The sequence below is a fragment of the Oenanthe melanoleuca genome, chromosome 1A (genome assembly GCF_029582105.1).
Source record: "Oenanthe melanoleuca isolate GR-GAL-2019-014 chromosome 1A, OMel1.0, whole genome shotgun sequence".
NCBI lineage: Eukaryota > Metazoa > Chordata > Aves > Passeriformes > Muscicapidae > Oenanthe > Oenanthe melanoleuca.
Window position 1 is genome coordinate 63652802 of NC_079334.1, and position 12818 is coordinate 63665619.

Here is a 12818-nt window from a genome sequence, read left to right on the forward strand (position 1 = left end):
CAAGCTAGTTAACTCAAAAAGCATTAACAAGGTGGCTCTGTACCAAGTGGAGCTGCTTGAGCCTTTCAGTCCTTTTTGTGCAACCCGGACTTGCCCTGCACATCATCTGCTGCCAGCTCCTCTAATCTACTGCTGCATTACTTAGATCAGAGACTTGGAACCCAGATCTGCTTTTACCAACTACAGGAAAGCACTATTCTGATATCTGAATACACACATAATTACAATAAATAATTGTTATGGATGTTTCATGGGTTGTATTTTTGTAGAGTGCACTCTTTCTCAGAGTTTCATTTTGAACCTTACACTTAATTTGATATTTTGAGATCATAAAAAGCCTTATTATATCTCTGTTTTTCTCATCATGGTATGTTTTTGCAAACAGAAATTCTCAGCAGGTGTTCCCCATATACTGTATTTTATGAGTCATTTTGACAATTGATATGGTACTCACAAAAACCTGCAAACAAAAGAGAGAAAGATTAAAAGAGCTACTCTTTGCTACAAAATACCACTGGAGAAGATTGGTTTGATCTAAATTCAGCTTGGCCTTACATAAACTCTGAAATTAATTTTCATATGAATTTAATTCCCAAATCACCAGATCCTGTATTTTATTACAGGAACTTTAAAATAAGATTATTTTTTAAAATGAGAGGTATAACCTGCTTTAGATTATAAAGAGAAGTATATCAAGACCTTGTACAGTGGAATATCTGATTTAAGAGGTCTTGGACTTCACTCCAAAAATGCTGGTGGCAGAAGGAAGCCTGAAGTTATTTCCTAAAAGTTGAATTTGAGAGCAAGAGGGTAATTTTAAAATACAGCACTTCCATACTGAAATTCTGTGGAGCTCTTATAAATATGAAAATGTTTCTATGCACTTCAGCATAAGTGCAGGAAATGAACAGGAACTGAGGGCAAGATGTGGAGACTGCAGGAGATGGAAGCCTCACCAGTGCCTCCTCACAGGAAACCCATTATTTGGGACTGTCTGGACTGGACTGCAGTGCCTCTTGACTCTATTAATGTTCATTAAGCCTTTTTATAAGGCTTATATAAGGCTCACAACATGTAGCCAAATTCCACTCTTTACAGGGGAAAAATACAGGCTCTGCCTCAACATCCAAGGAAACTCCTGTTCAGAGCATCCCTCCAAAATACAGCCAGAGGTGTTATTTCCATCACTGAAATCTTCATTTCTGGCAGCAAACTTTGGCAGAATTAAGTAGCTCAGGAACAGAACTCACAGTTTTGTTTTGAAATTTGTATCTTTTTTCTAGTATCTCCTGTTAATTTATTATTTGAAACATGAAAGTGCTATCAAGTCCAAGCTTTTCTGCTTGTCTTAATGGCAGTTTAAAATATTGGAAGAAAGCAATAAAACAACAATGTTTAGGAGTTTTTTAACCTGAGAAGCTGAGAGGTTTAGATGTGATAATATGGTGCAGCTGAAAGGAAAACCATCTAAATATCACCTTGGCACACAATGGTCCTTAGAAGAATCCTTGCTGTTAACAGTGTCTCCAGGAACACTGCTTCAAATGATAGGAAACCACTCAACTTTCCTCCACTATCATTACCAGTTATTATTAAATAAAGGTAAATATAGCAGAGGAAACCTGCAAAATGCTTTATAGCAGTGAACACACCTCAGCTGAGAGGGGTTTTCTGCCTTAATGTGACATTTTGGGTCTGAATGGCCTTTCCTCACATCATGTGTGCAAAACTCCCACTGTAACCGAGTGCAGAGTCCCCATTAAAACCACCCAGGGAGGCTTTGGAGCATCTCTGCTGGGCTAGAGCCAGTGCCCAGGTGCCAGGGGGCTGTGCCATACCTTGAGGTCCCTGTGCACGATGCCCATGCGGTGCAGGTAGTACACAGCGTCCAGGACCTGCCGGATCAGCGTGCTGGCGTCCTTCTCCGTGTAGAACCCCTTCTCCACAATGCGGTCAAACAGCTCTCCCCCAGACACCCTGCAAGGCACAAGGGCAAGCAGGAGGGTCAGCATGGCCTTTGCAATGCCCTTCCTGTGTCATTAAAGGGTGGCCAAGGTAGCCAGAGCAGATCTGCCTGCGGCTCTGGGGCTCCCCCTGCCCAAGGAGGGCCAGGAATGGAGAAGGGTCTGGAAGGGAAACCTTTGTGTAGGGGTCAGGTCAGCCTGGAGAAAACTGAGGGGAGACCTCATTGTGCTCTTCATCATTCTCATGAGGGGCACTGGAGGGGCAGGCACTGATCTCTTCTCTGGTGACAGTGACAGAACCCAAAGGAATGGCCTGGAGATGAATCAGGGGAGGTTTAAGTTGCATATCAGAAAAAACTTCTTCATCCAGAGGGTGTTTGAGCACTGAACCAGGCTCCCCAGGAAAGTAGCCACAGCACCAAACCTGGCAGAGTTCAAGAGCATTTAGACAATGCTCTCAGCACAGGGTGTGATTGAGGTGTCCTGTGCAGGGACAGTTGGACTCAATGATCCTGATGGGCTCCTTTCACTACAGTGTATTTTATGATTCTATGAATTGGGTTTGATTTTCTCCAAGGACTGGTCAGGTTATAATGGAAAATAAAACCCATCACACATCAGGGAGTGGTCAAAGACTCACTAGCACTTGCAGAGGGAATCACAATCATACCCCAGCAGGAGCCAGGGGAGCAGACTTTCCATGCTGTCCCACCCTAAAGAACTTTGCATAGGCAGTTCCATCTGCTAGTGCTGGACCACTCCTCCAATGATCCCTTGGGGTTCTCTTTTCACTCCACTGACCAAGGCTTGGGGTTTGCCCTGGAGGAATGGTCCCATTCTTTCCCCACAAGCTAAATGCATTCAAGAGTTGCTGCCATTACCTAGAGAGCATTAGTTTATTAAAGGAGCCTGCTTTTAAATTTTAATGTAAAAGCATTAGTTTATTAAAGGAGCCTGTTTTTAATTTTAAATGCTCTCAGAGGTCCCCTCCTTTACTCACACATGTATGTTCATTTATCTAAAGTCACAAACTCTTTAGGCAGAGCACAGCCCCTGCCTGCAGTGGTAGGAGACAGTTATTGATGAGGAGCACAGATTATCAGTGCAATTAATCACCAGATGGCACAAATGAGGAAAGGATTCCACAACTCAAAGAGGAAAGAAAATAAAACCTTGACATCCCACTATTTAATGTCTGCTGTATTGCACTTTTTCCCTGCCTTGCTAGAAATAACACATTCTGAACCCAATCTTAAATAAAGAATGGCACATTAAAACTCCCTGGAGAAGTATCTGAGGAAACAAAAGAGGAAAGAAACGTCTGAGTAATTGAAATAATAAAACTGTCAGCAAAAAACTACCCTACTAGGGTAAATAAAAGATTTCCATTTTAGCAAACAAAGCCTATTAAAAAGTAAAATGTATACGATATGTTTCTTCAGCAAGTTGCACCACTTAGCATATCATAAATAGCACAGTAAAACTTTCTTTAAAAACAAACCTAATAAAGAGAAAATAACAAATGATTACAGTCATTAAATGCATATGGACTGAGAGCTTGCCATTGCATGAACACTAGGTAATTCAGCCACTCCAGGCAATAATCTGCTTGAATAATAACATGAAGTCACTTCCTAGGGAAGTTTGGAGCCTGAATGGGAGAGAATGCTACCACTAAAAATGAACACATTCAGCTCTGAAAATTAAAAGCAACCTTGGAAGAAAAAGAAAAGAAAGCAGATAATCCTTCTATTAAGTGCTAGGCAAACAAAAAAAACCAGCTTACTAACATATTGTCACTAAATTGAAACTGCAAGAGAGGTGAAATTCACCCAGGGTCTGAAGTCCACCAGCAGCCTAAATTAAATCCCTTTCTTTTCCTTCTTTTAGTTTCTCAAAATAGGAGCTGTATTTCACACATATATTATAGATTTATTTATAATACATATTTATATCTATTAGAATTCATATATGCATATGTGTGAATACACAGAGTGTTGCTCCAAGCCCCTCCTGGCCCTGCAGCCCCTGCCCAGCCCATCCTGTGCCCTGCCAAGGGAGGACAGACACCTCACCCTCACTGAAGGCAGATACAACCTTACTGAATATGGCTCCTATTAGCTGACTGTATTTTGTATTTCCCTTGTAATCCCTTTGTTTCCTGTGGATTTATTGCACTGAAAATTAAGTCCACACAGTAATTAATATCACTGAATACAGTACATCTCCCCATGAAAATGCAGTGTGTGCTGTTTTGCAGTTTCATACAGTTACTTTTGTTATATTCAAGCAATGGACTGCTTTAGTAGATACCAATTTATATCACATGCTTTCCTGCACAAGGAAATTCTCCTTTGATCTTTGCAGAGAGTATATGTCCACAAAATATTTTTCACTAAATTGACAGAATTTCCGTCCATTCCAGCTCACTCCCCGCCCCTCTTAAGCCTCATTCCTTAATTGAAAGCTTTTCTTAGTTAGATTTAGTCCAGTGGATCTACTGTACCCGGGCTCAATCTGTTTATAATTTTATTTCAAAACACGGAAAATATTTGCAACCTCTTAAAGGATGCACTGCAAGCCAGAGCTTAATCCAAGCACTCAGGAGGAGCAGCCCTGACATTTGCAGGCACCTGCTTATTGAGAATGTTGACAGCACCCCAGGCACATGCAGAGACCCAAGGTCTTTGTTTTTAGTGTGGTAACTCTGTGTTATGGTGCATTTCATGTTTGCCCTCACCTCTGGAGTCTCCTTGCTGTTGGGAAGACTCCTGGCTGAGCCCCACCTCCCTGGGATGCTCTTCAACCAGCACTCAAGGCCATGGCTACTTTCCATATGGAGCTTATGTCCCTATGGGTTTTCCCCTCCAGGACAGGGTTAACTCAACTGTAGTGCCATTGGGAATGCTGCTCCCTGCACAGTGCCTAAGTCAGTGCTGTTACAGGAGCAAACCAGCTGTGGGAGAGCATCTGAGCTCTAAACTCATGGTGGAGATGTAGTCTGCTGGTCTTGATCCCAACCCCCTCTGCCCTGCTGAGATGGGACATGGCATCTGTTCTGGGCACTCACAAAGCACTGCTGCAATTTGCTGCAGCCTTTAATACTCCAGAATAATTATTTTCTTTTTAATGGCACCATCCAGCTTTGCCCTCTCTATGGCAATTTTGAGGCAGAATTGAAACTGAAGGCAGTAAAAGCAGAATTAGGTCTTTGTTTTAAAGGAATTCAAGACAGAATTTTCTGCCCAGAAAGAGAGGGTAGGGGGGATTTCTCATTAGTGGAAATTAGAGAACTGCTCCTGTCTTGCAGCTGGCACTGGCTCACGGAGCTGGACACACAAACAGCAGCAAAAGGAACCTTTTTCCCCTGGTGATTTCAATCTTGGTTCCCAGCAAAGAAAAAGTCAAAGAACAACTAGCCAAGTTCAGGTACTTGAAAAGCATTTAACTCTGGAGCAGCTCAAGTGTCACGCTGTGATCCAGAGTAGCATCAGCCCTGACCAGGGACTGAGAGTTGGGAAAAACTCAGCAAAGCAGCCACAGCTGCCTCTTGTGAATGGCTGTGTCTGCTGGGACTGCCTGGGTGGAATGTGTGTGCCTCCAGCCCTTGGTCCTTGCTCAGCCACTGAGCAGTTTCTTTTCCCTGGTTCTCCAAGCAGCACAGGAAAATCCCAGCACTTGGAGAAGGAGCTGAGCCAAATGTCCCTTGTGGCACATGGACACCCCAGCATATGCCTTGCCTGCCTCCAGCAACAGGAAACAATTTCAAAATAATGGCCAGAAGAATAATTTAGTTTAGAATGAAAAAACCACAACCAAACCCTGCCATAAATATGACTACTTTAACTCCTGCTACATCCTTTACCCGAGGCTACATGCCTTTAGTATATATTACTGACTAATCACATGAAAAATGCCAGAACAAATATTCCAGGTGAGAGGAAATAGGATTTGAGGGGAGGCCCCACCAGTGCCCAGTACAGGAGGTGGTCACTGCCCTGATCCTGCTGGCCACTCTGTTTCTGGTACAGGCCAGGATGTAATTCCATTACCCAGTTTGAGGAGGGACAGTAGAACCCACCTTGACCATATGATAAAAGGGACATTATCTGCAATTCCACTGGGGAAACACAGATTGCACTCTGTTTCCAGGGTTTCCTGAGAAAAAAGCTTCTGGATCTCATGTTTCATTAAGGGGACTTCATGTATGGATCATGCAGATGATACAAACCTTTCAGAGGACCTAGCCTGGTGATGGAGTTTGCAATAAATTCCTACAGTTACATATATAATATTTTATTTTCCTGACTGGATTTGGGGGTTTTGCTTCTTGTTTCTTCCCAGTTTGATGTTCAAATGCAGATCTAAACCTCCGGCACAAGCTGCCATGCTGCAGCTTTTTTGAAAATACCAGTGGTTTTGTACATGAATGAGCTATCTTGTTAATTGGACTCTCACTGTTGGCTGAACACTCTGCACAGACAGCAAGAAAGGAGCTGAAAAACCTTGCAATGCTCATTAGAGGCAAAGGAGAGGTCACTCCAACAGTGTCCTACCCCAGAATCTGTTCAAGGATTGGTGTCAGTCCTTGACACTACAGTTTCCATATTTGTGCAATTTCTAATTTACAGATGTAACTTGTGAGAGATGAGGAAACATTTCAGCATTATTATTACACCTTCCCTTTACATTAACCCATTTCACCATCAGTTCATCAGGAAAGAACCAAACTAGCAAACAAAAAGAAAACTGCCCATGCTGCAGGTAAAGAGAAAGGGCATTATCAACCTTTTTTTCCAAAACATCCAATTCCTCTGCAGCACCATCAGGAAAGCAGAATGTGCAAAGTTTCAGAGAAGTAGTCTGACTAAAAATGAGAATGAAACAAAAGCTCCCTTGTAATTTAAGGCCCCTAAACTCATAAACAGAAAACAAGAGCCCATCTCTCTGAATTTCTGCTGTTTTTGCCAGCAGAGTGAAACCTGCACCCACACATTGCAGGTCATGGTACCAGATACCAGACTGGCACCTCTCTGGGGGTGCCTGGTGGGGGACATCTCTACATATGTTAGCCTTCAGGCAAATAAATGCATCAATAAAAGAGCAAATAAACACTGGAATTAAAAATAAGTTAGTAATATATTAATGTATTCATGTTACCCTTTCTTTCTACCAGTGGGACTGTCTATGTGTACAGATAAATTTTCTCATTTCTTCACCCCTGCATCCCCCACTGTTACCGAGTGTAGGAACCCTTCTGCTTGTTTTAGGAGCTTCAAAAATAACTTTGAAATATCACTTTGACTTCTTTGCCATTTGGTAAAACATTGGTGCTTTTCTGCCTTTTTTGTACTACAGGCTGGAATTCCTGTGGACCATTTACTGCTTGACAGTTTAATTGCTTTTTATCAGGAGTCTTATTGATGAACTCATCAGTGGTGGATTTACATGAAGAATCCCAGCAAAGCTATTCAGAGCCTGTTGGCTTTTCCCTCCAGAAGGGTGTTAAATTCACCTGATGCTTTCATGCAGTTCAAGTCATGGTCCATTCTCCATTGGACAAGTCACCAAAACACCATACATCATGCTGTATGTATGGTAGAAAAATCACCCTGCAAAGGTAGACACATCCCTAATACTGTTCAAACTTGCACATTAGGGATGCTAAACAAAAAGAGGACTGATTTCATAAATTGGAACAAGAGGCCTCCCAGGACAGTATGAAAAGTAAGTTAAATATGAGCACTACATTATAATTGTGAGCAGCTTATCGATCAGAATTACACATGCACAGTTTCCTACAATATAAATCAGAAAGAGCACAGAACTCAGCATGAAGCTGAAGTGTGACGGGAGATAAGAAAGACTGAAGGGACTATTCCTGAGAAGTTCTGCCTTTGAGTATTACATTTCTCTAGTGAAGGAATTCTTATTAACACAAATACCTCCATTTTTAAAATGTATTTTGTTTTTAATGGGGGGCTTTTCTGTTTGGCTTTAAATTTCCTCTGCATTGTGAAAAATGCATGAGAACCAGAAAGCAAACATGGCCAATGTGGTGTTTGAAAGGAAAGAGAAATTGGCTGCCCTCATCTCATTGTTCAAATGAAGCAACACATAAAAGGAAAATGAGTAAACAGATTAATAGATTTTAGACCCAGAAAGGAACATTATGATTATTTAGTCTGACCTCTTGCAAACCGAAGTACGTGATGAAAATTCTCCTTGCACCCATAATCTAGGGTGTTAATCAGGCAGGGACAGATATTGCTACAGAATTACTGTATGGCCTACAGAGATTTGCTTTATACAGTAAATATGTCAGAAAACTGCCCTGACTTTCTCATTTGCAGCACATCACAAAATATACAGCTTGAAAAAGGCGAGGACTTTCCTTGTTATTGTATCTTTAAATCACCCAGCTTAAAATCTGCTGGTAACATAAATAGATGCTCCAAGGCCACCAAAAAAAGGACACAGGATTAGTTTTGGCTTATTTTTCTAGAATGCAGGTGTGTGCATATGGCAGGAAGGGATGGATAAGTGTTAGCACCCTCTTGTTTGATAGTGCTGTTCAATCATAAAATCGTTCAGGCTGGAAAAAACCAACAAGAACATCAAGTACAGCCTTTGACTGAACACCACCATGCCCACTAAAATATATCCTGAAGTGCTACATCTACTCCCTTTTTGAACACTTTCTGGGATGGCAACTCCACCACTTCACTGGACAGCCTGTTCCAGTGCTTGACCCCCTTCGAGCAGAGAAAATTTTCCTCATGTCCAACCCAAACCTTCCCTGGTGCAACATGAGGCCACTTCCCCTTGTCCTATCAACAATTTCCTTGGAGAAGAGATCTCACCTCATTACAATCCTTCCAGGTTGTGTAGAGAGAATGTAATGCAACATTTCCATCGTATTTATTCTGTTTTTTCAGCCCTTTCACCCCTGTGGTGATGGCTGCTCCAAAGGGCTGCTTCCCACCCTGAGGGATTGTTTTGGAAACAATTGGGCAAAAATGCTGTGGCCACTTCTCTGAACCAAACTGAGCAAACTAACTAATTTTCCACTCACATTAAAAGTTTTATGTGACATTTGCTGAGTAGCTGTAGTGAGGCTGTGCTTTGGAGAACAAACTTGTTTCCACTGGGGCAAGACTGTTAAGTCTCTGGAAAGCTCTGCTCAGGGATGTAATACAGTTTGGCAGTTAAAATCTTTGGAGAAAGCATTTTCCTTCACAGAATCCCTACTGCAGAGATCTTTTGAGGTCTACGATTCTTCAAGGTCAATGCTGTCTTGTTTTATTCAAAATTTTATTCCACATTCAGAGATCCAACATTATATTAAAAATTTCCCCTGGTCCCATCAGCTGTAAAAAGTGTGACAGAACCAAGGGCAACCAAATGACAAAGGACATCAGGTTTTTAAGTCTTTTGTGATTAGACTGTTGTGAGTGACAGCTTATGACAGCCCTTCAGAAGCCAGCAGCCCACTTGCCCCTATGCATGCTCATCCCCCCAGGCAGTGGTGCATGGGGGTGATGTGGGACCTGCCAGTAACAGCAACACTCCCTCAGTGCTGCCATCATTACAAGGCACAGGAAAAAAAACCACCATTCTGTCTTGGGTTGCAATAGAGGATGTGGCCAGAAATGTGTATTCTATCACCATCTGTTGAAGCCGGGTGGGGCAGTGACCCTTATCACCCGTGGGACATATTATCTGCTAATGGGCCATCTTTAAACCAGCTGGGGCAATCATCTTTATCTTTTCCACAGCCCATCCTCCCTCCAGGAAGATATCATCTGCTGTTAATGGGGCATTGAGTCCCACTGTATGACTGATAAAATTACATCATCCCACTGGGAGATGCTCCAGCCAGGGGGAGGAGCCAAGCCTTTCCTACCTAGATAGAAACTGAGATTTGGAACACCAAGGTACCTTCTTTCCACTGGATTCCAGAGGAACACCGGACCTTTCCACATCATCACTTCATCTCTGGACCTTCAGAGGAAAACTGCACCTTCTACAGGAGCACTGCTCCAGCTGAACCACACCTGCCACTGCAGGAGCATGCAGCCACCATGTCATGGGACTGCTACCTGACTGATGGCGTGTCAGCTTGTATTCTGTCAGTGTTTTGGGGATTGTTTGTAATACTGTGTTTCTATTTTAATTTTCCTAGTAAAGAACTGATATTCCTAATTCCTATATCTTTGCCTGAGAGCCCCTTAATTTCAAATTTATAATAATTTGGAGGAAGGAGGTTTACATTTTCGGTTTCAAAGAGAAGCTCCTGCTTTTATTGGCAGACACCTGTCCTTCAAACCAGGACATGCTTCCACCGAAAACATCACCATGCAGTCAAATCCTAAGAAATATCATAGCAAAATTTCATGTTCCCAGCAGTCTGCTGAGGTCTGCAAACAGCAGGATGTGCAGAAGATGGGCACATCCTTTTTTTCACTCTTCTGAGCCCCTATAGTTTGACTGGCACCTCCACAAGAATCAAGGAATCATCCCAGGATTAGCAGGTTGATCACACTCAAGTGGGATCCTTGTACTTTGAGAAAGGAGCTGTGGAGGGTGATGAAACACTGGCACAAGGTTGCCCAGACTGGTGTGGATGTCCCATCCCTGGAAACATTAAAGTCACATTGGACAGGGCTCTGAGCAACCTGGAAACTGTCCCTGCTCCTTGCAGGAGGGTTGGACTGGGTGAGCCTTGAGGTCCCTTCAAACCCAACCCAAATCCATGATTCTATGACAGAGGTTGGCACTTCAGCCTGTTTATCTTCATGGTTCTGCATTAAATGGAAAGGTAAAGCTGAAGCTTAGCAGTGCTGACTTTTACCTGTGTCCATCAAAACTTTGATATCCCTGCAAACAATGCATTCACCAGTGAAAAAACCAGCATTTTAAAAAATGTCATTAAAAATACACAGTATGTATTAAATAGCTCAAAAGCATGGTTTTAAAAGAAGAAATTGCTCACTGGTTTATTCACTTCTTTCTGTGGGATGTCAGTAACTCAGCCCACTCTTGCTAGTTGTGTGTATGTGTGTGTATACATAGATACACATGTGATCTTGTTGCCTCAATCTTTTTCACTTTGCTTCTAGGAAACAGAAAAGTACAGCTCTGTAGACAAACCACTGCTCAAAATACATTTTCCAGTATCTGAGGGCTGGAACAATCTATTTCCTAACTGCTGTCTTATTCCTCCATAAAATAAGTGGATAGTTAAAATCTGGAGGAGATTCCTCACCTGACAACAATTTAAAACTAAGGTCATGTTTCAGCACTAATAGGTTTGGTTTATTTTCCTTTTGACTTGTTTTCCAGTGGAAACCAACCTCAATGTCCTGCCAGCATTAACTACAAAGAACAGACCTAAAAATAATGAAAACTGATGCAACTGAAAACAGATACTGTAAATTACACAATATATAGTAAACCATTTTGAAATATAAGGTGAATGCAGCACTGAGAATTGTCCTAAGTACCAAAAAGGAGCACAGGAAAGTGCAATAAAGTCAGCTCTCAGCTGCAGCTTTAATAACCCGGATTTTCAGTGAAATACATTTAACAGAAATTTAGGGTGATGTGTATATTCCTTTTTCTGAGACTGACCTGTTTTCCACTTGCATTCTCACAAGTAAGTTTGCAGGCAGATGTCATCGTAGAAATAGCCAATGTAAAGATAGTATTGACTAATACTTGTCTCAGTGCAGAAAGAGCTTTGAAGATTCTTTTATCCCCAGTATCTCACACAAATTCTATCTTTTTTTCAGCTTATCTGTAGGATTTACAACATTGAGCCATCCCTTTGTTCTAGAGAAATACAACCCTGGAAAATTTATTTTTAACCCCCCCCCCCCCCCCCCCCCGCCCAAAAAAATGCTGTCAACTAGTCAAGATATATTGTTGCAAATATCAGCTTGCCAAGCGGTTTGTTGAAACAAAAAATTGGGAGCTAAATATTAAAACCAAACAGACTAACTTAAGTTATATAGGTATCTCGTTTTATCAAACTGTTGCAACAACTATATCTACATTTAAAATGTCATTATTATGCTCTCCAACTTTTGAGTGCCAAGAAAGCTGCAGAGAATTGATAAAGAAAGCTTCAGAATTCTAATTGCTTATAATGAAGTATTTCTTAAGAAATGTGCAAGTAACTCAAGTACGAGCAAAAACCCATTTTATTCTATAAGCACTATTTTAGATTATACAATTTCTAAAAATATCAGGAAATACATATCGGAGTAGAAATATATGTTGGAGTTATCAGGAATAATTCCCTGAAACACTCTGTGGCCATGAAAAATCAAACAGAAGGTTTAGGAGAAAAATGAGTGCAAAACAGAAAATAATTTGTCCACCTAAACATTCATGGAACACTCCTCCTTTCAATACTTTGACAAAATTAATCTCATCAAATCTTGCAAGTCTAGACAATAAGCACCTGTATAAGAGCTACCACACTCCTCCAGCCAGCACAAGGAAGGAAGCATGTCCAGGGTGTGAGGAGCAGAAATGTTCATTTCTGTGTTCATTTGGACAAATCCCACCTTGATGATCTTTATAGGAAGAGTCCTCAAGATGCTTTGGCCAAAAGCATAACCAAACTTGGGGAAGTACAGAGAAGAAAAGCAAGCAGGACCAGAGAGCTTCTCTGTGAACAGAGAGATGTGTTTTACAAAGAAAAGAGATGGCAGAGGAGAACACTCTACAGAATCATCATAGATCCAGAGAAAGATGGAGTTATTTAGGCTGGAAAAGACCTCTAAGATCACCAAGTCTGACCATTAACCCAGCACTGCCAAGTCCATGACTAAACCATTCATGAGA

General features: G+C 41.6%; 1 protein-coding gene across 2 annotated transcripts in view; it reads right to left on the minus strand.

The window, feature by feature from the left end:
- The window catches only part of CAMK1D (calcium/calmodulin dependent protein kinase ID), an 81684-nt gene that overhangs the window by 40391 nt on the left and 28475 nt on the right, over positions 1-12818 (minus strand). For both annotated transcript variants that reach the window (XM_056515699.1, XM_056515691.1), the window contains exon 2: positions 1839-1977. In XM_056515699.1, the coding sequence (XP_056371674.1) occupies positions 1839-1977 (139 nt within the window). The remainder of the gene's footprint in view (positions 1-1838; positions 1978-12818) is intronic.